At 41.5% G+C, this 26,687-nt stretch overlaps 1 protein-coding gene across 2 annotated transcripts; it reads right to left on the bottom strand.

Annotated features, from left to right (window-relative positions):
* Window positions 1–13,398: 13,398 nt before the first annotated feature.
* LOC148035982 (uncharacterized) lies at window positions 13,399–18,794 on the bottom strand. 2 transcript variants are annotated; one of them, XM_087677978.1, is made up of 3 exons: window positions 16,620–18,794; window positions 15,408–16,184; window positions 13,399–14,129 (listed from the first exon to the last, which is right to left on the bottom strand). In XM_087677978.1, the coding sequence occupies exons 1-3, from the start codon at window positions 18,517–18,519 to the stop codon at window positions 13,657–13,659; spliced, it is 3,150 nt and encodes a 1,049-aa protein (XP_087534104.1). In that variant the 5' UTR covers window positions 18,520–18,794; the 3' UTR covers window positions 13,399–13,656. The 2 variants fall into 2 exon arrangements, with proteins under 2 accessions (XP_087534104.1, XP_087534103.1); XM_087677977.1 differs by having other exon boundaries at window positions 15,408–16,180; window positions 16,592–18,793.
* Between the last annotated feature and the right edge of the window lie 7,893 nt (window positions 18,795–26,687).

The raw sequence follows: 26,687 nt of genomic DNA on the forward strand, positions 1-26,687 counted from the left end.
AGCGCATTGTGAAGCAAGTAATCAAGTCTATCCGCACTCCGACAGGTATGATGCGTTCTCTCAGGTCCGCATTTTCTAAAGATGACCAATTGTCGGGGCTAAAATACCATGATTGGCATAAGCTCGTCCAGAAGGTAGCATGACGGAAGGTTGGTTGGTGTCAGAGGCATTAGTGCTTATCTCACAATGGCTACCAATGGTGGAACCAGACAATGAAATGCTATGGATGCTGAAGGACGATGATAGACTGACTAGAGATGTGGTGGTTGGAAATGGGATAGAAAAAAGAATGGATGCCTCAATGGAAGAGAAGGTGAATCGCTTTTGTATGTTGCACCATGCCTCCATGGAGACGTAGCTCGCCAAGTACCAGATTGCAAGGCAAGATCGAGAGGAAGCGCGAGCTAAATTTCGACACAGTACGCGTCATCGACCGATTCGATATCCCAAAGGCATGGAGGAGATGCCGCGGTTTATGTCAACACGATGGTTGCATGGAACCTTGACCGCATCATCCAGCGAAGGGAGAGAGGTCTCAATGGAGGAGTGGGAGTTCTTGAGGGGATGTAGTCCAAAGGTGATGAGGGGTTTAGAATGTGTCGTATCTAAATTTTATATGCGACATCTAATTTGAGTGTTTCAATGTACAGTACAAAATATATAGTGCACCGTGGTCGCGTGGACGGCATTTTCACGTGGAGCGTATTGACAAAATGCGCTCCATAATGGACTGTGGTGTCATGGCAAGGTTTGAGCAAGAGAGCCGGCGATGAGCAATGGATCCGAACACGGTTGTGGATGAGATGGAGTATTTTGGGAACTTGCAAAGTATTATTACGGTGGATTACCTTAGCTTCTCCATGACACTATTCGATGTGCAGTGGTTCAAAGTGGTACTTGGAGAAGCTGGAGCAACAGTTCGACGAGGTCCGTCTGGATTTCTCGAAATAGATTCCGAAAAAAAATGGACGGATTTGCGTGACACCTTTCTGTTGCCGGCCCATTGTGAATAGGTGCGTAGAGTCATTTGCTTGCTAATTGTAATATGACATGGTTTGTGTCACAATGGTTTGAACTCGCTTTGTACGTGTTTGTGAACATGTAATCTTCTATCCAAACCCCCGAAAACCTCGATAGTGGTATGTTATACCTTCAACTCCTCGAAGTGCGAGAGTATATGATCAAAGCGATATTCCAGGCATAGATGAAGAAAATATGCAAATAGAGGGGTCGATATTACAAGGGGTGGAGGCCACCGCAAGCTTGGAGCCCGCATCGGCTAACAATGATGGAAATACAGAAGTCCAAGAATTTTTTGAGAACGAGGCAGACTCGTTCTTTTGTGGTGACATGTCTATCGACCTTCCAGTGTATGTAGAGTTGTGTCAGGAGATTAACATGGGACCATAGAATACTTCATTCTTGGAGAATTGTATTACTCAATTCGTTGTTTAGATCTTCCATAAAGGTACATAAGATATGCATTTTAAGAGGGATTTTTCAAAAATGATTTATATTACTGTGCTTTGTATAGTTTAAATTGATTATTCTGACACCATTTTTTATCTGTGCAGGTGACATTTTTAGGATGAGTCGAGGGATAAGCGATGAGGAGTTTCAGGACATGATGGCACGCATGTCTCCAGATCAGCTCGCGAGATTCAGAGAGATGGCAGACCAGGAGCTGTCTCGTTCTTCGTCAGGGTGCTCTACTAGATGTGCTTCAGCGCGATCAGATGCTTCAGCTTCGAGCAGATGATCTCGACGCTCACGACTTGGGCCAGGGGGAAGGACTACATCGGGATCAGGGGGGTGCTGCTGTGGAGACACGGATGTGGTGTCTTCGTCTCGTCGTTCAGCTGGAGCTGCGTCACCTCTAGGATTTGTCACACCTGTGGGGACGTCTACTCGAGTTACTCCGGCTTTTGCGCAGCCGTCAGCAGGTGGCACCCCTGTTGGTGGCACCCCTTTTGGTGGCACCCCCTTTGGTGGCACCCCTTTGAGTGCCACTCCGAGAGAGGTTACCCCCATCGGTACACCGGATGTACAGGGGTCTCCTGGATATGCCTAGGCGCACGCAAGGCAATCAAGAGTGGGGCTGCAAAGCCCGAGTGGTTAGATGCAGACGACTGGCGCTGACTGAGGGAGGAGGCTACAGATTCGCCAGGACGTTGGAGTCAGCAACGGGAGGCGGCGAGGGCACGACTCGAGGCCGGAGTGGTCCATCATCTTGGGAGTGGCGGCCACAGGACATATTTGGAGGACTTTGTAAGTTTCTCTTTTGTTTTGCTTATTTGTTTTTTTGAAATATTCTTTGTATTGACAATCATGTTTCTAACAGTTAGCATTTTGTTTTCTTTGCAGCACTCCATTACAAATCGCGATCCGCAAGGCCTTGAGACTTGATATGCAGAGAGGCACGGTCTCAATGCATTGATTGACCGATTGTATAGACGCGGTGGCCCTGTAAGTCACTCATCTTTCTTGTCCGTAGTTACCATGAGATATTTGAATGCATTATTGTATGGTGGATTGATATGTTGTTTATTTTTCTGCAGAATCCGTTCGATGCTCCTTTGCGGCGGGATGAGCTTTCGGGGGACGAGGATTTCTAGCTCGCCCTTGGATCCTTGGAGCTCACACACCTTTAGTTTTTAGTCGCCTGATCTATGTAGACATTTTCTATGTATTAGTGATATCCTTTCATGATTGTACCAATCGCATTTTATATGATCATGTATTTATTTCATGTATCAGTTTTATGATTTCAGTATACATTCTTTTTGTTTGCAAGCGCTTTGTATGCAGTAGTGCAGAAACTATTTTGTATGGCTCTCATACAGCACACAGTGCTATATGTGCTGCCCTGCCACAAATTTTTTTTTTCCCTGTTACCGTTGCTATTTGCGTCACAAATTTACTGCTTGCGTCGCTATTTGCCTCGCTATTTGCGTCGCTATATGCGTCGCTATTTGCGTCGCTGTCGCTATATGCGTCGCTATATAGCGACGCATATAGCGACACAAATAGCGACGCATATAGCGACGCAAATAACGACGTTTCTATGGCGTCGTCAATAACGATGCTTTTTGCGACGACGGGGGCAAATTTTGCTGTTTGTATTTTCGTCACTTTAAACGTTGGTATAAGGTCTATATCTTGTAGTGAGTCTGTTCGATGCTCCTTTGTGATGGGATGAGGTTTCAAATGGTAAGGATCTATAGCTCACCCTTGGATCCATGGAGCTCACATACCCTTCTTTTTTGGTCATGTGATCTGTGTAGACATTTTCTATGTAGTAGTAGTATCTTGCCATGATTGTACCGGTTGCTTTCATTATGTGGTTATGTATTTATTTCATGAATCAGTGTTATGATTTAAGTACACTTTACCTTTATTTACACGAGCATTGTACACATTACTGAAACTATTTTGTATGGCCCAAATGAAGCACATAGTGCTATATGTGGCAAGGCAGCTTGCTACCCTACCACAAATATATTTTTTTCCCTGTTAGCATCGCTATTAGCTTCACAAATTTACTGTATGTGTCGCTATTAGTATCGCAAAATGTGTTGCAAAGTGGCGTTGTCAGCGTCGTTAAATGCGACGCTGATACCAACGTTGATAATGACGCTAATATCGACTGTTCTATGGCGTCACCAATAATGACACTTTTTGCGATGACGGGGGACAAATTTCTTTATGAACATTTTTGCCACTTTAACATCGGTACAAGGCCTATATCTTGTAGTGTAGGAGTTTTTGTATATCTTTATAAGCTTCTTTATGATAGATGATTAGTTCTCAATGTTGTTATGTCTAGAAAAAGTGGATTTAAGTTTTTCATAAAGCTAACTAGGTCAATTTAAATACTTATTGGAGACTAACTAAAAAGTCAAGTGGTTGTGCAGATTGAAGAACTACAAAGAGGTGTTTGAGTGATTCTAGTGACTCTTTATAGAAGATGGTGACTCTTCATAGTGTATCTACAAATACTAATTCTATGTATATAAACTCATATGTATTGATATATGAGTGATTGTGAGAGATGTGATACCCAATTTTCTTGAAATGTTATGTGAGGGAGATTCTTTGGCATTAATACTATGACGACACTCAAAGAGGATTCTCTTATGGATATCAATTCATTATGATACTTTTATTTCTTATGTTTGAGCATAATTTTGTGTTAATGAAGATGAATATGTGTGATAATAGAAATAAAACCATAGGAGAATCTATGAAACTACAAAACTTTGTGTTAAACACTACTTTTGTGGTTGTCTCTAGTTGCTTTTCCTTTGTTTTGCATATGAAAGAAACAAATGTGGTGGTTGTTGATGATACAATATAGACTATCTTATAGTATTACCCCATTCGAAGTTTCTCTAGATAGCTCCATGTCTTTTATGGGAGATTGGGGAAGTCTAACATAAACAAGCATTGCAAGGTGTAGAAATTTGAAGAAATGGGAATGTTGAGGGGGGAGATTGCTATGGAAGATTCTATAAGCCCACAAGATTAATTAAAATACTTCATTTTTAAAGTTTCCTATCATGTAAGATATTTTAAACAATTAAGTCAACAAGATTCCACTCCAATGCAAGCATTGAAAATGGGTATAATTCGAGTCTCCACTCATGGTAAGAAAGCCTACATTTCTATTTTGAATAGTTTGGAAAGTATTTAAGTCATCAAAGGAAAATATAATGTGGAGGAATCGGAGACTTAGCATGATTTAACAAGTCAACAAGGAAGATCAAGTGGACAATATTCAAAAAGTTACAAGAATCTAGAGACCTACACTAAGAATAAAAGTTAGGATTCACACCACGGCCCTCATCCTAGCTAGATTTGTCTTGGAAACATGGAATGAGCATGGAATATTGTCCTAAAATGTAATACCCTTTTCAAAATCTAAAGGCGAGTATAATGAAGACTTTGATTTTCACATAGTAGAGTTCATGATAGCATGTATGGCAAATAATGCCAAGATTATAGACTATTGACTCACAATTTTCCCCAAGATTACAAAGGTGTAATGTTTCATTGGTATAAAAGACAAACAGTTAAATTGTTTTGGCACACGGAATTAGTTGAAGAAATCCTTTCTCAATAGAAGGTTTTGAAGAGAAAGGTGAAGAAGAACGAATAAATTTGGATCAATTCATTAGAGAAAGAGTAAAGTCACACATCTTTCAAAAAAAATGATGTTCATACAGAAAGGATGCTCAAATCATACTTTTGACAAAGCAATTCAAAAGGGCATTTCAAGAACTATTGCATATGGCATTACCCATAGATGCTAATGATACCTCAATATGATGCTCCAACCTAATAATGGCCTTGGATCCAACAATTCAAAACTAGAACATTTATGGATGACTAAATTAGATTGATCTTGATTGGCTATTGTCTCATGAATCTAAGATGAATTTTTGACCTTAGGAATATTAGGATGATATCAAGCTGATCTCCAAGAGAAGAAATTCCTTCTTGAGTAGATTAAGTTACTGAATTTCAATGAGTAAGGAATCTAAATTAAGGTAAATTTGGAAGTTTGGGTTGACATTAAAGATACGTATTTCTTTATTGTTGAGACTAGTGCAATAGATAGATCCATGATAGTACATTTGTGACTCATTGGCGAAGTCAAATTGTGGTGGAAACATTGGTGCCATGATATGATCATAGGAAGGAAAAATGTGAGTCTTTGAAAAACTGTATGTGACTCTCTCTCTCTCTCTCTCTCTACATTTCTTCTTTAATTAGACATATGATATGATATTTTAATAGTTGAACATGTGCATGCAATGTTTGTGTAGATATACTCTAGAAACATCCACAAATGTATATGCACTATAAAAAAAAAGAGCTTAATTCTTTTTTTAATTGAACATTATGGGATATAGTTTAATGGTTGAACATGTTCATGTAATGTATACATGCTCTAAAACCATGCACAAATGCACATATACTATAAAAAGGCATAAACAACATCAACATAGATACATATGTCTACGTGCATATATACATACACATATGCATATATGCAGACATGCTTATACACATGTAAATATATATGCATGAGAAAAAATGGAGAGAGAGAGAGAGAGAGAGAGAGAGAGAGAGAGAGAGAGAGAGAGAGAGAGAGAGAGAGAGAGAGAGAGAGAGAGAGAGAGAGAGAGAGAGAGGAGCGGAACATATACATATACATATATATGCAATGCATATAAACATATAAATGCATGTGTATACATGCACAATAGGAACAAAAGAAAAGAGAGATAATAAAAATGATGAGAGAGAGAGAGGACATACATTTATAAGACCACAAAAATAGACACACACGTATTAAACACACATATATAAACATACATACACGTATGTGCATATATGCACACACACACACACACACACACACACACACACACACACACAAATGCATATATGCTATCAATTATTAATTATACGAGAGAGAGAGAGAGAGAGAGAGAGAGAGAGAGAGAGAGAGAGAGAGAGAGAGAGAGAGAGAGAGAGAGAGAGAGAGAGAGAGAGAGAGAGAGAGAGAGAGAGAGAGAGAGAGAGAGAGAGAGAGAGAGAGAGAGAGAGAGAGAGAGAGAGAGAGAGAGAGAGAGAGAGAGAGAGAGAGAGAGAGAGAGAGAGAGAGAGAGAGAGAGAGAGAGAGAAGAAGAAGAAGAAGAAGAAGAAGAAGAAGAAGAAGCAATTATCAATATAGTTTATGGGTTGTCAAATTTATGTGATGTTATTGGCTCAGTATGTGAGCATAATATGCAAGCCATGGTAGGCTGAATGTGAATAGGAATCAACATTAAATGTGTTTGTCTTTAAGAAACTTTGAGAAATGGCCATAGGGTTTCGTTGAAGATATAATTTAGGCTTGATCTAGTTAATGTTAGTCTTTTGCTCCATATGCATTAGTGAGTGCCATATCCCCGTATATTGCATTTTTGTGCATTCAACTTTGTATTAGTCTAAGTTGTCAAAGCTTTCAAAGTTCAGATTATGTTTCTTATATCAACCTTTTATGAAACCTCTTGCCACAAGAAACGTGCTTTCAGACCCTGGTGTGAAGCACTGGTATGAAGTGGTGGGAATGATTGTTAGTGTCATAAGTTTTTGGGGGGAGGGAGGGATCGAAGCTAAATTTAAAAAAAGCCTTTGATCATGCTAGTTGTCCCTTTCCTTGATAATTAATGTCTTCCAAGGGTTTTGGCCCTTGAGTGACTTCTCTTATTGATGCAATCAATTGTGACAGTGGCACACATAACGCTTAATTGGGGGGAGGGGGGAATAAACTAAAGAGATTGCTCTCACTTGATCCATTTATCAAGGATACCGCTTTACTCCTTTGTTGTTTGCATTGGTGACTCACTCAATGCTCTATTGGATAAGGTGGTGCTTAATTATGATGCCATTGGTTTGTCTTTTACTAGTGCAACCAAACTTTTGGGACAATCTATTGCAAATGATTTATTTATATTTCTTAAGGCTAAGAAATCTAATATGGATAGAGAAAGAGACATTTTGAGATTGTTTGGTCACGCCTTATGTCTCAATATCAATGCATAGAAATCCACTTTGATTAGGTGTATAGAGAAAGATGTGCTTGTTTTAGATTGGAAAGGTGTGATTGTTTAGGTGAGATCTCTAGACACTTGGGTTATCCTATCAAGGTGGATGTGGCTCCTTGTGCATTACTCGATTGGATGTCTTCATGCGTTCATGACAAGTTTGTGTATTGCAAATCTCGTGGCTAGTCTCTACATGTGTAATTCAAAGTTGCACAAATAGTCATGATAAGTAGTATCTCCTATTTCTTGCATTTACATCCTTGGACATAGATGACATTACAAGAATAGCTAAAACCCACGTGTTTTATGCTATAGAAAAAGTAGGAAAATCGTTTGGTTTAAGTATGGTTAGTGAAACATGTTGCTACGTCGCTAAAGTATTTGGGTGATACTGCCTTGTTGGATGTTAAGACGCATATGACAGTTTTGTTGAGAGCCCTATTACAATCCTTCTATATGCATCATCATCCTTGGACATACATTGCTATGGCTTTTATTGAGGAAATGTAAGCATCTCATATGGTTGCACTAGAATTCTTACCTCCAAGTAGCATGTTTTGAATTCATTTCAGACAGTCAAAATGCCACAATCTTTGCTTCTCTCACACTTGATTACCTCTTGGTAAGATATGCTTCACTTTGTATCCTTGTGTTTTTTGTAGCCTTTTGGCTCCAGGTGTGATCAAGGCCTAAATTTGACGGCTGTTTTTCCTGTCAAGGGCTATTTTGCCTGTCAAAACAAGCATTTTTGAAAATAGCTTGTCATAATACATGTTCAAGATTGAAATTTACCTGTCATCATGACATATAGTATTAAAAGTTACTTGCTATTTGACATGTCACATTATATAGTTTACCTTTCATTTTTCTTAGTATATATATTATACATACGTATACATACATACAATAATACATATATACATACATTATAGTCTATAGATATAAGTTATAACTTATGAAAATCAAGTTAACTTTATTTATAAAAATAATCTTGGTCGGTCTTATTGTGAATTTTTAATTTTAAATTAAGGTATTTGTCAAATTTCCCGCAATCCCAGATTCCAGTCTCATCGTTCGACGTTCAGAGCAAGGCCTAAATTTGACGGCTGTTTTTCCTGTCAAGGGCTATTTTGCCTGTCAAAACAAGCATTTTTGAAAATAGCTTGTCATAATACATGTTCAAGATTGAAATTTACCTGTCATCATGACATATAGTATTAAAAGTTACTTGCTATTTGACATGTCACATTATATAGTTTACCTTTCATTTTTCTTAGTATATATATTATACATACATATACATACATACAATAATACATATATACATACATTATAGTCTATAGATATAAGTTATAACTTATGAAAATCAAGTTAACTTTATTTATAAAAATAATCTTGGTCGGTCTTATTGTGAATTTTTAATTTTAAATTAAGGTATTTGTCAAATTTCCCGCAATCCCAGATTCCAGTCTCATCGTTCGACGTTCAGAGTGAACGAGCGTGCTGCGTGACGCATCGAGTCTCGACTCTTGACTCTCGACTTCCTTGAACCTTCAAGTTTCAACTTCCCGCTTCAGCCTTCAGGCTTCCATCATTCCATCATCCATGCTCGAGGGCCCGACTCAGGAGTCAGGACTCAGACGCTCTCCATCTCGCCAGTCGCGACTCGCAGAGTCGCATGTCATTCATGAATCATGTTGCCGTAGACGAGCAAGGTTTGTCACGTGTGCTCGCAGGTTGCAGGCTGCAGCTCGCGAGTCACTCGCTGCTCCACGGTCCACCATCCACTCATTGAGGCCCCGGCCCCCCGTGTACGACTCACTGCTCAAGCCTCAGATCGCGATTCACCCGTTTACGGTTTGAAGGCCGAGGCTTGAGGGCCGAGGCTCCAGCCTCCACTGTCCAGGCTCCGTTCGGCGTGGAGTCTGGACCGTCACGACAGTACGAGTCACGACAGTACGAGCCACGTGGTGCCACTAAGGGACAGCGGATGCGCATTGCACATTGCGTACTCACGAGTCACGGACTCACGCGTGACGCCAGGCTCCAACCAGCTGCAGCCTGCCACAGAGTCTAGACTCCAGACTCGCCACTGCGCCAGGCCCCGGCGGCTCTTGGAGTCATGACTCATCATCTGCGATTCACGAATCTCCACTGTGTGTAGGTGTGGTGTTTGTATAGTTATTAGTATGCATGCTTGCTTATCTATTTTTTCATTTGCATTTGTATGCATGGCAACTTGCAAGACTTTACTTGAGTCTAGAAGTATGGATAATGGAACATTGAATGAAATGTGTTTTTCTGGTGTGATGCATGCAGCTGTGAGCAGTCTGAAATTGGATGGGGACAAGGCGACCATAGTGGGGAAGGATTTAGATCCGAAGAAGGTGTGTGAGGAGTCAGGAGTCAGGACTCAGTAGTCAGGAGAGGTGATAAAGAAGTCAGGGCCCAGGGGATTCTCCAGTGCCCAATAAGGTGTGTACTCGCGAGTCGCAACTTGCAAGTTCCTTTAAGGGGGTCTTTTTCTTCTTTAAAAGAAAGAAAAACATTTCTGAAAACCCTCCAAAGACGTTTGTTTCTATCATTCTCATCCATGATCCCGCTATTGCTGCTGCGGAGCCTTTTACAAAATTAAGAAAATAAAGGTTGCGTTTTGCAAATCTTATGAAGTTATATTTAGGGATAGCTGGCTTCAATGGAAATAACTAAATGATGTATTTCTTGTAGATACTATTGCATTTGAGTTTCGATTTCAAAATTTGGACTCGAGAGTTCCTTGTGGATTCAATTACTTTATCAGTTTATCAGGTACAAATCTATATCTCATTTGCTTATTCCCATGCCATTTTCTTAATGCCATGCATGAGATCTATTCGAAAGTGTTTGTATTAACTTTGATAGAAAAGAATTATGTGATACATATACTTATATATTAGATATATGTTACAAAGTTCTTTTATTATGTAGTATGACATTTATTCAAAGTGCTTATGTATATCAACAAAATGTAATATTTATTATATGGCTTGTTTATGTACAATTAGATAAATCAAGGATGGATGCATCTGGATCTCAAAAGGGTGCAACTAGAAAAAGAAAGCCAGATCCTTCTATCACATCTTTCTTTTCTAGAACTCAAAATATTTCTGCAAGACAAGAGGATACATTGTTGGGGGGGAATAGTGACAAGTCTCAAGGGGAATCCAGTGTCAATTTTACTCAAGAAGGATCTAATGTAGAGGATCTAAGTGCAATTATGGAAAATGAGCAAATGGAGAGTGCATCTCATGGTGATCCTTCTTCTAAAAGGGTCAAAAGAAAGTGGCGACACCAATGGACTTTGCTTCATCCATGGGCTTATATATGCAAAAGCATATGTAATGAAGAAAGGATAAAATGTCAGTGGTGTGAAGATGCTGGTAAAGTGAATACCTACACTCAAGCAGGTTCTCAAAGCATCCAACTATCTGCATTAAATGATCATGCGAAAACTTCTGATCATCTTAATGCTTCACGTACTCGAATTGCTAAAACAAAAATGAGCAATGATGGCAAAGGACCTATGGATCATGGGCTAGACACAATAGTCCATAGTGAGCAAAAGCGCATTATATCATGCATGAAGCTCGTATACTTTTGTGCATGTGAAGATTTGCCACTAGAGAAATATCCACAATTGTGCAGGTTGCAAAGAGAGCTTTCTACTCCAGATATGCCTGCATCCAATGAATATGGATCATATGTCAATCCAGTTTCAGGAAGAGAGATGTTATTGGCTATGAGAGACCATGTAAGGAAGCAAATGTATGCAGAAGTATGCAAAAGTCCCTTCTTTTCTATGCTCATTGATGAGAGCACTGATCGCACATTGGAGAAACATTTGATTATTTATATTTTGTATGTCAGTGATGGGGGCAAAGGGCATGCATTTTGCAGATTTATGCGATTATTGCCAGTGGATAATGGGACAGCAGAGGCAATGTATGATGCTATCAATGCATTCTTTCTAGAGAGCAACCTGGATATGTCTAAACTTGTTGCAATAGCAACAGATGGTGCTTCATCTATGACAGGGCGTCGGACTGGAGTTGTGGCACGCTTTCAAGCACTAATTCCACGTATTATGGGCATACATTGTATTGCACACCGACAAGCATTAGCAGCAAAGGATGGATTTATTTCACATCCTCATGTATTTTCTTTTGTAGATAAAGTTGCAAATAAAGTGTATGCATGGTTAGGTAGATCAACAAACCGCCACTTGGAGCTATGGAAGATCATGCATGAGTATGATATTATGGATGCAAAGATGTTGCAAATTCATGCAGTTCGATGGCTCTCTAGAGGTCAAGTGATGGAAAGGTTTGTGAAGATCATGCCTGCTATCCTTGAGCAATGGAAAAGACATGAAAAGAAGTGGTATGGATATGCTACAACTTTTATGGTGCAATTTATCATACATCTTTTGGCAGATGTGCTTGCAGAGTTAAATAAGTTAAACTCCGAATTTCAAAGGCAAGAGATGGATGTCACTATGATTGGTGCACTTATTGACTTGACTTTTGAAAAATTTAAAAGAAGGTATCTTATATGTGAGGATAATCAGTTTGGTGTTGGGTCAAAGCATTTGACTGAATTTCTAAAGATGACAAGCAATGGAAAGCTGGAGTATAAGGATGCAAATGGTGTGGTACATACACATGTATTGAAGTACATTCCAATTCCCAAAGTGTCAAAAAAGAAGGAAAAATCTAAGGCTACAAGTGATTCGGAAAGTGAACATGAGGGATTGAACTTGAATATATCACTTGAATGTGATGCAAGTGAAACAGGTTCTCTAACTGAATGTATCTCTATTGCACGAGCATATGTGCAAAACATTTTGGATGCTCTAACTAGTAGGTTTGAAGATTTACCAGTCTTCAATGCATTCAAGATATTCAATCCTTCTTCATATCCTATGGAATCAATTGAGAGGGATAAAATGACTCAACAATGGTTAGAAAGACTTATCAACAAACTCAATGTTGACAGTCAGACTGTTGATATTAAAAGGTGTATGAATGAACGGGAGGATTTCATCGGCATGTTATATCGAGTTGCTCGAAATAGAAGTATGCATGATGCTTGGGAAATATGCAGCACTACAAAGACATGGTGGGACTTATATCCAGGTATGATGCATCTATGGCAGACTAGCATGGTTATCCCAGCAAGCACAGCTTCATGCGAGCGCGGATTTTCACGGCAAAATCTAATAAAAAGTAACTCAAGGTGTAGCTTATGCCTTGACACTTTGGATGCCTTAATGTTGCTATCCATTGATGCATGTGATAGCTCTCAAATTGACTGGAAAGATGTTTGGGACATTTGGATGGGAGCAAAGAATAGGAGGGCAATGCCATTAGAATGATTGAATGGATTATGGATTCATGTTATTGTTAGTTCACCCATGGATTTCATTGAGTAGATGGATTCATGTTGTTCCTACTAGGATGATTAAATGGAATCATGTTATTGCTACTTATGCAATCGTGTTCATTTAAAAGTCTCAATCATCTAATGTCTATATTGTTACTGAAGTATTAATAGTAAGCTATATAGTTATGCGATTTAAATTGGATTGTTAATTTGATGTTATGACCTATGAACTTTAAAAATCGTGTTACTTTTCATTTGCATATTTTTCTTGTCATTTTACTAGCATAAATTGTATATCATCTGTCATTGGAAAGGCATTTTTAAAAAATGCCTGTCATATAAAATTTTGAGGAACCCGTCAAATTTAGGCCTTGGGTGTGATTTTCCACCCTTTGAGTGTGCTTGGTTGGCTGGAAGCCACTTTGTTGTAAATATTTCAATTCATTTATTGAAACTTATTCTTGGGTAGATACTCTAGAGCGAGAGCGAGAGAGAGAGAGAGAGAGGGGGAGGGAGGGAGAGGGGTGTGATTCAAAGACCATAGCAATGACTCATAAACACATGATGTATGCATATAGGTTTGTGTACATGGAGGGAAGCGTTTGGCTTTCCAAGGACTGTAAAAGGAGACGGATTATCAAGAGAGGGAGGGGGTATTGTGATGGTGGGGGAGGAGAAGCTGATCATCGTCTCGGGTAGGAGACGCTGGCGAGTGATCATGAGCATGAGGGGGGGGATAGAGGAGGTCGGCCATGCGGGAGGCCGAGCTCTTCCGTCGGGGCTTGGCCTCGGCGAGCATGGTGACGACGTCGCGCATGGAGGGGCGGTCGCGTGGGAAGCGGCTGGTGCAGAGGAGGGCGATGCGCAGGACCAGCAGCATCTCCTCCTGCACCGACCTGCACGACGCTCCCACGTTGGGGTCCAGCGTGTTAGCCGCCGCCACTTGGCGGCGCCCCGCCTGCTGCATGTTGAGGCGCACCCACTCCACGATGTTCACCGCGTCCCCGAACTCGCACTCCACCGGCCGCCGCCCCGTCAGCAGCTCCAGCAGCACCACCCCGAAGCTGTATATGTCCGTCTTCTCGTTCACCTTCAACGTGTACGCATACTCTGCATCCATGCAATAACAAATATCACTCTTCTTACTACTAATTTATTATCGATTGTTAATATTATATATTCATATTATTATTAATCAATAATCAGCAATATAAATTCTCTTAATCACGAATCAACATTGGTTAGCAGCATTATCATAAGAAAGCTTTACACATCTATCTATGAATCCCCCAATTCTCGAGCTACTACGCCAAAGTACTCTCCCAACATCACCACAAGAAGTTCTTAACATTGTCCAAATGTGCGAAAAGGGGGGCCAATCTCCCTTAAATTTTTTTCACTACGGTGTTCAGCATCATGAGCTTCTCATCGAGAGGCACCATATGCCAAGTAGGTGTGGTTGGGGGCAGCTCATTGCAAGCTCCCATTGACTATACCAAGCTATGTGTGCGGTCTTTCCCCTCAGGGTAAGTGGTTCCTCCCTCATAGAAGCTCATGATGTCTTCATATAATTCACAATGTGGGAGTTATAATGGGAATTTGTCTAAAACTTATTGTGCATGAGCCTTTGCAAAGAAGCTAGGTACACACACATACCAACTTAGTCTTGTCTAAGGGACCTTTCGTATGCCTAAGGGTTGAGGGGTCCATAGCTTACAAGGTGCCAAAAAGAGCTCATATTACCAAATCTTAGGAAAGATGAATTGAAAGATAGACCTTATTATTAATAGGCCCCTTTACCCCTATTAAGTGCAATCAAGTGCAATGAGCTTAGATTGGGTATATCCTATAAGGTGCTTGAAGCTCCTTGTAAAAGCTTCTAAGTTCTTATCTTATACACCATTCCATGGAAAAGCATAGAATTTGCCATGGTGGGAATTAAAAATAACTAAAATTTGTGCTTCCCTTGGATCTTCTGAAAAAAATTTCACCTCCACTTGTTATGTCTCAATCAATTGTGACACTTGACCCCATTTGACTCTTGACCCATAGTTTTTTCAGATTTAGGCAATGCATGCTTGAAAGTTGAAGGTCACGATAATGCAACTGACAGTCTGCACCATAGTATCATAGTGCATGTATATTCCCATCTATGTTGGAGGGCGTGCCACGTGCTCCAATCATACTTTATGGTTTGCATAATAGGTACATATAAAGGAGAGCCTGGTCCCCTATAATGCAGACATGGGCGCGAAAGAGAGAGAGAGAGAGAGGGAGTGTGTGTGTGTGCGCGCGCGTGTGCGTGTTGTGTTTTTGTGTGTGTGTTTGTTAGAGAGACAGAGAGAGAGAGAGAGCGTGTGTGTGTGTGATTATTGAGTCCTGAAGTACCTGGTGCAATGTAGCCGTAAGAGCCAGCAATCATGGACATGGAGTCGTTGGTCTCAATAAGCTTCGCCACACCAAAGTCTGCAACCCTGGCTTCCATGTGGGCATCGAGCAAGATGTTGTTGGACTTGACATCCCTGTGGATGACCTGTGGGAAGCAGTCATGGTGGAGATAGCAGAGGCCCTGAGCTATCCCCACCGCAATGTTGTACCTAGTAACCCAATCAGCCAGCACATTGGTCCTCTCCTTCCCGTGTAAGGCATCCCCCAAGCTCCCATTGGTCATGTACTCATATATCAGCAATTTGTTCACATTGTTGGAGCAATAGCCCAGCAGCCTCACTATGTTCCTGTGCCTGATGCTCCCTAGTAAATCAATCTCTCCCCATAACCCACTGCATTCTTTTATATTGTTTGCAGCTTGATGATCCTTTTGTGTCCCCCATAGTTTCTTCACAGCCACCACGTCTCCCCCTGGCATCTCGGCTCTGTAGACAACCCCAGTTGCACCTCTCCCTACTATATTCTCATCCTTGAGAGCTTCCAAGACATCATTACAGGTGAAACTTAGCCTCTGGAATGCCGTTAGCCTCCATGGCCACTCCTCCATGTCCTCTTTGTCCTTCCGACAGAAATAGATTCCATAATGGATAGCAACACACCTCGCTCCAGCAATGAGCATGACACTCAAGACTACCAAAATGCCTCCCAAAAGCCATGCCAAAGACCATGTAACCCTTCTTCCCAAATTTGAAGCCGCAAACGCGCTCGAGTTGCTGCCTGAGCACAAAACACACGTTCATCTAAGCTCTAGATCAGTATGCTTATTGAACCTGGGTTAATTCAGCATCAAAATGATTAAGACTGAACCTTATTAAGAAGTTTTTGATAATTTCCCATGTTGGGAAGGGGATATTTCCCTTGTTTTTCCGTTTAATGTCCAACATCTTGAGCTTTTACTCCAGAGGCACCGCATGCCCAGCTACATGCGGTTGGGTACAAGGGGCTGCTGGCCCCGGGCCCCCAATTAGCACACGTAGCTAGGTATGTGGTTACTCCCTTCGCAGAATCTCATGATGTTGTCATAACAATGTGGGACTTATATAGACTGTGGGACTATGTCCAAAACTTCTTAATATCTTATGAATGTTTATGAAAAGAAGCAATGATGGACTTGTAGAGGCAGCCTGCCTGAGCATGGAGGTAGCATCCCACCACAGAGGCCGATGTTCCCCTCGAAGGAATTTGGGTTCGCCGTCTTGAATATCCCATCAGAAGGCAGTGGACCTGACAGGTTGTTATACGACACATTGAATGCCTCCAATGTTGTTGAGTTTCTGAAATCGAAAGGGATCATCCCTGACAGTGCATTGTGTGACAAGTCTAGCACCTCCAAATCGGGTAGGTGCGCGAACTGCGCTGGAATGCTGCCACTTAACTCATTGTCTTGGAGCTGCACTGTGACCAGCTTTTGGCAGTTGCTGAACCCTGCTGGTATCTCCCCATCGAGAGAGTTGTATGAGAGATCTAGTATAGTGAGGAAGAGACACACACCAAATTCAGCAGGAATGGGGCCTGTGAGCTTGTTGTTTGAGGCATAAAAGCTTTGAATGTTCCTCAAGCTCCACAAGTTGGGAGCCAAGCTGCCTTCAAGCTGATTGAAAGACAAGTCCACATAACTGAGCTTGGCAGACAGGCTAACATCGGAGGGAATAGTTCCATTGAGCATGTTTCTCTGCAGCTCCAGCCTTGTGAGCTTGCGCAAAGAGCCAAAACCATCAGGGATGGAGCCGGTGAGTTGGTTGTCTTGCATTCGCACCCTCAAGAGGGTTTGGCAATTGGCAAGGCTCTCCGGGATGGGGCCGGTGAGCTGGTTGGAGAACATGATGAGCTTGGTGAGGTTGCCATGGAGGCAAAGGTCGGGAGGGATGGGGCCAGAGAGCAGATTGGAGGACACGTCGAGCCATTGGAGGGCGGAGTGTCGACCGAGCTCTTGAGGGAGGCTGCCGGAGAAGGAATTGTTCCATATCAGGAGGGTGAGGAGAGTGGAGAGGGTGCCGATCTGAGGGGGAAGGCTGCCATTGAAGCGGTTGCACATGAGGCTAAGGAGGGTGAGGTTGCGGAGCTGGCCGAATGAGGGGGGAATGGGGCCGGAGAGGTTGTTGAGGGAGAGGTCGAGGGACATGAGGCTGGCCATGGAGGCGATCTCGGGGGGGAGGGGCCCGGCCAGGTTGTTGCGGTAGAGGAAGAGGGTGTCGAGGGAGGAGAGGCGGCCCAACTCCGGCGGGATGGACCCCGAGAGGTTGGTGCAGCAGAGATCGAGGTAGACTAGGCTGGTCAGGGACCCCAGCTCCGCCGGAATACCGCCCTGGTATTGGTTGTAGCCCAAAACAAGGTGCTCTAGGCTGGTCAGGTTGGCGATCTCCGGAGGGATGGCGCCAGTCAGGGCGTTGCCCGAGAGGCCGAGATAGCGCAGCGCGAGAAGGCGGCCATAACCCGGCGGGATATTCCCCGCAAAGAAGCTCCCGCCCAGGTCCAGATGCGCCAGCCGCGTCAGATTCCCGAGCTCCGCCGGCAGCACTCCCGTGAAGTTGTTGCTGAAGGCCGACAGAAAGGCTAGCGCAGGGGCGCTGGTCGCCAGCTCGGCCCCCGGGAACGCCCCCGTGAAGGCGTTCCTGCTCAGGTCAAGGGCCGTCAGCCCCGTCAGGTTGGCGAAGAGCGACCCAGGCACCGGCCCCGTCAGCGCGTTGCAGCACAGGTTGAGGCTCGCCAGGCCAGGCGGCAGCCGCGTGGTACTGCTGGCTGGCCCCAGCCCGCCCGTCAGATTGAGGTGCGAGAGGTCCAGGCCCGTCACCCGACCGGACGTGTTGCACGTCACGCCCGTCCACGTGCAGGGGAAGTCGTCCCCTTCGGACCAGTCGCTGAGCAGGCCGTAGTTGTCCACCAGCGACTGCTTGAGGGCCAATAGCGCGGCGCCGTCTGGCGAGAGGCCAGCCACCCTGGCGCCGCTGGGGAGCTGCAGGTCCGCCACCAGGAGGAAGGAGAAGGCGACGACGACGACGAAGAAGAAATGGCAGGCCCCCAGAACGGAGAGCCAAGGGGAATGCCACTCCATAGCTTTTTTATTTTCCCCCCTTCAAACCAGAAGACGAGGAACCACAAGACTAAGAAGAAGAAGAAGAAGCACAGTTAGAAGAAGAGGAGCAGGACGAAGAAAGTGGCGAGACTTGGGAACTGAGCAGCTTCTTCTTCTCTCTCTCTCTCTCTCTCTCAGAGCACGCAGCGCCGCCTTTTGGCGGCAAAACGCCCCTAGTGCTCTACTTACCTTACGTCCCTCCCTAATAAGACCTTTTTACGTGCATGGCACTTCCCACCCCCCTTTCCTCGCTTAACGCCACCCCCGTTATAACGTACCAGCCTTTGCATGCCCCCCTCTCGGAAGCTCAGCTTCTATAGACTTCTAGGATCACCTATCGCCAAATTCATCTGCATGATTGATTGAGTGCTCCCATCTTTGAAATCCCCCCAAACAAGAAGTTGAACATTGTAGGGCTAGTGCCTAGCTCCACTAAGACACACAATGTGAGTTCTCTATATGCCTCCCCGCACCCCCAAGTCGACACACACACACACACGTACAAAAAATATAAGAGGTTGAACATTGTAGGGCTAGTGCCTAGCTCCCCTAACATACACACTCTGAGTGCTCTTCTATACAAGAGACTGAATATTGTAGGGCTAGTGCCTAGCTCCAATAAGTTACACAATATTGACGTTTGGTCTTGTTGTGTATGAATGTTTCCCATTAACACTAAATACTGCAAACCTAGATTCTATAAGTGCAACATGTCCTTAATAACCTTAATTCATGCATGAAATGTGAGGTACCCTTACTCCACCAAACTACTTGTTCGAATGTCAAGTTGTAACCAATAGATTAGGTAGTAGCAACTAGTTGACTTTAATAATCATGTCACTAAATTTTTCCTAAAGAGAACAATCCAAACCATCGAATCAAATACATTGAAAGAAACGATGATGTTAAGCAACCTTTGTTTACTATAGTTGTGCACATGCATGCATTTCTTTGTGTGCGCGTGTGTGGAGAGAGAGATACATAGAGTTGAATTGTGTCTGTATTATACCAAAAACCACAAAATGTGTACAATAGATATCTGTGCATATATGGATGGGTACATATGAGAGAGAGAGAGAGAGAGAGAGAGAGAGAGAGAGAGAGTGTGTGTGTGTGTGTGCATGTGTGTGCGGGATATATTTGAAGCCATGCCTTTGTTTTATTGTGCCAAAAGAAGGCCAATTATGATCTTTCATGCAAGGCAAAGAGGACATAGAAATGGCAGCTTCATGATGATTTTTCAATTGCTTTTGCCATATTTTTAATTGCATAATCTAATCATGAATATTTCTAAATATAATAAGAGATGTAAAGCACACCAAGTGTCGAATTAGCACAAAGATCCAAGGTGATCATTCTCTCTCTCTCTCTCTGTCTCTTTGTCTGTCTGTCTGTCTGTCTGTCTCTCTCTCTCTCTCTCACTCTCAGATATAGGCCATATATCAATATCCAAAGCGATGAAAATATTCATTAAAAAAGTTACCGATACCATATTAGAGAATTTGAAAATTTTCTAAGTCCCAATTTCAAATAAGTCATAAATATTTGACCATGTGGCTAAGTCTTGACCCATATTTGAAAGTGGGATTTGGGAACGTAGCTTGTATAGTATTTAGGGTAGACTCCACCTTTAAGTAAGACAACAATATTAATAAATGTATTGGGGATTCCCAAAGTGTATGAAAATTTTCAAATTTTCTAATATAGTATTCACCCTTGTCGTCACTAAAATTGTCAATATATACATCTCTACAAATATGATGTGACACTTTTCAATGCATTTCACGATGCAAATAGTGATGTATGCATGTATATTTGTGACGCTAATAGTGACGCTTTTGCAGAGAAAAAACAAATCAGGTGGCAAGGTATGTTGCCCTACTATCCTTCCATCCCCATCTGTTGAACAACGTTTCATAAAGCATTTATAAATTGAGCACACAATTGTCATTGAAACACATACATCGTGAGATACTCGGAAGAAAGAGTCGTCGATTCAATATTCAAATAAGCATAATATCGATGATTATATCTCATAGAACTACATGGAATGATAGAGATGAGAGTCTAAAATAAACAAAAAAATGTATATATAAATATTGCAAAATGCAAGTCCATACAAAGGATGAGAAATATATCCAAGGAAATCTACGTAGAAAGAGCTTGCATGGATCATAGGGCCAAAAAAGAAAAAGGATATGTGCTTCAAGTATCCAAGCGACTGCTATAACTCCTCACCGTCAAGAGCTCATTCCGATACCATGGAGCGTTAAATAAACTATGTAATATAAACAACCAGAGATTAATCCACAATACATAATGTATCACAAAAAAACTAATAGCTAAAAAAATAAGAAAGAGGCATGACTTATTGGGTTGTTGCGCACATATAATCTATCGATGAGTGTAGTGAGATTGTGTCTCTTTGTATATCGAGTGTCTAAACCTGTAGGATCATGGATTGTGATCGAGTGCTGCAAGAAAAATAAAGTAGTATTGTTAGAAATAAGGTTATTAATACAAGTAGTATACCAAATAAGAAAGTGAACACAACCAAAAGAAAACTTACAAAATCCTCAAAGTAAGTTTTGTATCTACCACTCCCCAGATGATGAATGATCCCTGCCTCCAGATGTGCCCTCGTTGCCTCTTGCTATTGTCATCATTGTCCTAGAGAGTTTGTGGCCTTCTCCCCGAGTTTCTACCAATCCTATGTGTCCAACTACTTAGGCTTTGGAGCACCACTCTTGATTACCTTACGCACATTTGATCGTCTCTATGACATGTATACACCTATACAATCCGTCATCCATCCAATGAAAAATTAATCCACTACTATAGGTACCGAGAACTCCTCATGCAATCATGCTATCACATAGCCCTTGTTCCTCTCTAGTATATTTTTTCAGTAGTCTAGAATATTGTGCCTAAATACTTGTTGGCAAAACTCTCTTATGCGTGCCATCACCCTCCTCCCCTCATCATTCATGAGCACGATATATGTTTTCTTATCCATTAGGTATTTGTACCCTAGTGGGATACATCTAAGGTGTGCCCTCTCCCATGTACGACTATGCTCTTAGGCATAACCAGGAGATCCTTGTCCATTTGGCATACCTGTAGGGATGGTATCTCTTGGAGTAACACCCATAGAGCAAAACCTTGAGTTAAGGGAGTAGATGTCCCTGTAGGTGGTGTAGCAAATCCACATGATCCTCTCTAAAACCAATATGAGAGTGAGGAGTAGCAACTGATCGTGGAGTCACAACGTATGCATCTTCTTAGCACCCTTAGAACCACCGCCAAATAACAAGGAGAGGAAGTTTGTGGCTCTCCTAGGCATCCAACAAAACCACCCTCTCCATTAGTTGAGCAAGGCATCCCTGAGCCTTTCTCCATAGCCAGCAGACTAGAGCGTCGACTCCACCTAGTGGAGATTAAAGCGTTAGAGTGTATTGAGATAGAATGCACATAATGCCCAAACGATGATAGAAAACTCCCAGTCTGTTATATCTCTAAAGCATGTCATCTAATCTATATATATATATATATATATATATATATATATATATATATATATATATATATATATATATATATATATATATATATATATATATATATGAAGATCTCTTGTAGCTCCTCATCTATTATCATGCGGCTCATCCTGCTTTTTGAATTGTTAATAGTAACCTGCATTGGTAGAAAATGATATTAGTGTAATCAATATACGGGTTTAGGTAAAGCATGATGACATAACTTTGAAAAAAATGATGTTAGTTAAAAATCATATATGCAAGTATTAGAAAAATGAATTATCAATGAATTTGACAAGCAGACGTAAATACGATTGGTCTTACGACTCCATGTTAAGCTCTTGGCATAGCTCGGCATACATTAGAAGGTCTATGCATAGGTCTCCACAAAAAGAGGAGTCCACTTTATTCTCAAAAAATTCTTGTACTCCTATCTCTTCATCTACATTATCGGTGCATATCTTCTGCACATGCTTCAAGCCCTCCTCGTCCTCCATCCCCCACAATATTGAGTTCTCTTCCTGCATACTTTCATCATCCATGCCAAGGACATTGCTTTCATAATACACTCGAGTGCTTCGAGGTATTGATGACATAATATACCACCAATGAAGTTGTCGGGGTTTTGGATATAAGAATACTTGTTTAATCTCAGATATAAGTATGTGATAGTCTATCATCATCCTTTAGTATCCACAACATACTCTTATCTAAATCCATTGTTGCTAGCCACTCTGAAATATGCACAAATGCCTCTGATACTAGCCAAATCTTCAGCCATGCTACCCTCTAGACGAGCTCGTTGTCACACAAAGTCCTTTAGGGTTTTCATGAAGTGCTCTAAGAAGAATATCCATGAGATATACTAGAAGGTGAGTTTGTATCGTGAGCACACTCATGGGTAGGTACTTCTCAAAGAGACAGACTGTCTCCATTGCTCCTTGCCTTGTAGATTGAATGGAGGATGTTTGCATCTCCTTCTGTGAGATCCATTACACTAAATTCAACAACTTATAAATCACCGCATGTATCTCTGGAGTGAAACACCCCACAATCGTGATTGGTAGTATGAATTGCCAGAAATTTAAGGCATTAAAAACATTGGATTAATACAAAATAGTGAAATATTGATTGTACTTATATCAAGGCTAGGACAAACATGGCATATCTTATGTCAATCATGAGAGTTTAGTCCTATTACTTGGTCATCTTTAGAAAAAGCAAACCTAGGAGAATGCATCATACTCATCAGGATGTAGATAGATTTGATAACTTCACCATGCACTCTTCTTTAGTGAATAGGACCCAATGAGCACGAAGTAGTTGCATATGACCATTAGAGCTTTTGATTGTGGCCAAAGCACCTCCATCTTACCTACCTCCTTCAAATCCATGCATGCCCCTATAATGTCTCTCTTTCATAGTCCCATAATAAGCTGCCCACATTCTTGAAAATGTGTATGGGATCCAACAAATGATTATCCTCATGGACCATTTTTCACTTATACCGGCTTTGGGTATTCATTCATTCTAGAGGTTGACCAAAAAAACCTACCCTCAATTCATGGCCCTCCAGGAAGAATGCAACATACCCTTGATATACTATCTTCTTCATGGGGTCCGTGACCTTTGGGAGTCTAACAATGGTCCACACAATGGATATGCATGATAACATGAGGTAACCATACTTGTCATAATATCCCTATCTAGTCAACAAAAATAGAAATGAGCCATGCTAGATATCAACAATAAGAATGGAAGCTTATTTACCTGAGCACTCCATGAACGCTAGAAAATCATGTATGGTCCACATAAGAATGGATTGTATATTAATGGATTGCCTGCCAACATGCTTGCTCATGTCTTCCATAGCAATCCCCTCCTCCCACAAAATCTTTTAGCTCATTAACTAACAAATGGAGATAGACATCCATATTTTTAACTTTATAGTCCTTAGGAATGAGTAAGCTAAGGATTAGGTGTCCTTTCTTTGTAGAAAGACATGGCAAGATGTTGTAGTTTGTAAAGAATACTGGCCATATACTATAAGAAGTTGAGTAAAGACTGAATGGATTCATGTCATCCATAGCAAGATCGAGCCGAAGATTCCTTGGCTCTCGTGTAAAATCTTGGAAAGGTGGAGTCAATGTGACTCTATGCTTCTGAGTCTACTGATGGGTATTCTCACTAGATTTCATCTATGGATCTATTTTATACATGCCACGTTGTCAAGATCACCATGCTTAACGTGTGAAACATGTGATGTATATGCGATATAAGTGGAAAGTACTTGAGAATCTTTTGAGGGACGATAAATTCTTATAGGCCCTACTGATACTTGTGAGCACCAAACTTTACGAATGTCTCCATAGTTGCATAGTCTCCTCAAAATAGCACACAATCATTGACACATGCATGAATGTTGTTGTAGTCCATGGCAAGCTTTTGTAACACTAGTCATGCATCATCACAAGATTGGGGTATCATGTTTCTAGGTAGCATTATATGTGATATTTTGATAACTTGAAAAAAAAAATCAAACACATTTGAAAAAAATAAAATCATTCTTATAATGGAGTCAAGGGGAAAGGAGAGTAGTATATACTTGAACAACTCGATCACACTTGCGTCGCTCCATCCGTACTTTGCTTATACACTTTTAGGAGTGCAACTAATGTCTTTAAGTGAGATACATGACACCCATCGTATAATGGTATGGATGTCTCCTCTCTCAATGGATTAGATGACTCAACACCCATCATATAATAGTATGGATGCCTCCTCTCTCAATGGATTAGATGACTCAACATCCATGGAAAGTAATGCATTGTTGATGATTGCGTCCATCTCAGGCTCCAAGGTTGGAGGAAGGTTCGAAAGGTTCCCAATGTCTTTTGGTGTTTGGGGCATAGTTACCGGCAGGCCCTCCAATGGGTTTATCAACTCAGTCACTCCATCTGTTGCACATCCATGAACTCTTCACAGTCTGCAATAGGTACATATCTTAGGATGAAATGACACATCTCTATAAACATTTCTAAGGCACATCTAATATTGTTGTATGTGATATTCAATTACAATTTGAATGTAAAGCACGATAAGTATACACTTTTCTTACCATTAACTCAAAGTCCAAGATTACTTGGTCAATGATTTCCAATTAGAAATCATTGAAGCATCACATGTGGTCTATAGATAAGTGATATTTTCATTGAATTGCCAGCTTGCATTGAGTGCAAGGGCACGAGACATGTTGATTGAGATATGCCTCTCAATCTTGAACGTCACAGCCATCATCATTGTCCATTTCGTCTATGTTATAGTAAACAATATACTTCTCTCTCTCAATTCATCACTCCCTCGCTTCTTCCCTCTCTCCCTTGCTCCCTACACACACACACACACACACACACACATTTTCCACCACCTTCTCTCTATTGTTTTCTCTTTCCCCTCTCGCTTTGTTTCTCTATCTCTATCTCTCCCTCTCTCTCTCTCTATTATTCTCTCCCTTGCTATTTGTTTCTCTCCCTTCCTCCCTTGATCCCTTCCTCCCTCACTCTCTATTTTTTTAATCTCCCCTTCTCCCTCTTTATTTCTCTATTGTTCTCCCTCCTTCATAGTGATATTCTCTCTTCCATTTCTATTTCTCTCTCTCCCTCCCTCCCTTGATCCCTTCCTCCCTCACTCTCTATTTTTTTATTTCTCCTTCTCCCTATTTATTTCTCTATTTTTCTCCCTCCTTCATAGTGATATTCTCTCTTCCATTTCTATTTCTCTCTCTCCCTCCTATCCTTCCCTCTCTTTCTCTCTGTTTTTATCTCTCCTTCCTCTATTTCTCTCACCATCTCTCTCTCTATTATTTTCTCTCTCCTTCCTCCCTCTCTCTCCCTCACTTTTTTCTCTCTCCTCCCTCTCTCTTCCTTCCTTCTCTCTCCCTCTATTTTTATCTTTTCCTCCTCTCTCTCCCTCATTTTTTCTCTCCCTCACCCTCCTCTCTCCGGGCCCTCCTTCTCTCTTTGTTTCTCCCCCTCTTTATTTCTCTCCCCTCCCTCTCCCTCCCTCTTTGTTTCCCTTCTTCTCTTTCTCTTTCTCTCCTTCCGTCTCTCTATTTTTCATTTTGCTCCATCTCTCTTCCTTTTTTTCTCTCCCTCTATCTGTCTTGTTATCCCTCCCCTCTTCTGTCTATTTCTCTCTCTCTACTTTTCCCTCCCACCTCTATCTATTTCTCTCTCTCCCTCCCTCTTTGTTTCTTTCTCCTCCCTTCCTATATCTCTCTCCTTCCCTCTCTCCCTTTTTCTCTCTCCTTTCATCTCCCTATTTATGTCTCCCTCCCTCTCTCTATTTTTCACTTTCATTTCTCTCTATCTCTCTCTTCTCTCTCTCCCTCTATATTTCTCTATTTCTCTCTCTCTCTCTCTCTCTCTATTTTTCTTTCTCTCCATCTCTATATTTGTCTCTCTCCCTCTCTATTTCTTTTCACTCTCCTTCCTCTCTTTCCCCCACTTTTCTTTTCTCTCTCCTCCCTCCCTCTCTCTTCCTTCTCTTTCCTCCTTTGTATTTCTATCTCTCCTCCCTCTCTATTTCTCTCCCCACCACTCTCCTTTATTT

This window comes from Lygodium microphyllum, chromosome 5, assembly GCF_053477565.2.
Source record: "Lygodium microphyllum isolate KBCC chromosome 5, Lygodium_microphyllum_v1.1.10, whole genome shotgun sequence".
Lineage (NCBI taxonomy): Eukaryota > Viridiplantae > Streptophyta > Polypodiopsida > Schizaeales > Lygodiaceae > Lygodium > Lygodium microphyllum.

What these genes read in the sequence shown, in the direction of transcription:
- LOC148035982 (XM_087677977.1), bottom strand. Translation starts at nt 18,519, where the DNA reads ATGGAGTGGCATTCCCCTTGGCTCTCCGTTCTGGGGGCCTGCCATTTC. An exon ending in CTACCTCCATGCTCAGGCAG is followed by an intron (nt 16,181 to 16,591) that starts GCTGCCTCTACA and finishes GTGCTCAGGCAG; the next exon opens with CAACTCGAGCGCGTTTGCGG. An exon ending in TTACGGCTACATTGCACCAG is followed by an intron (nt 14,130 to 15,407) that starts GTACTTCAGGAC and finishes GCATGGATGCAG; the next exon opens with AGTATGCGTACACGTTGAAG.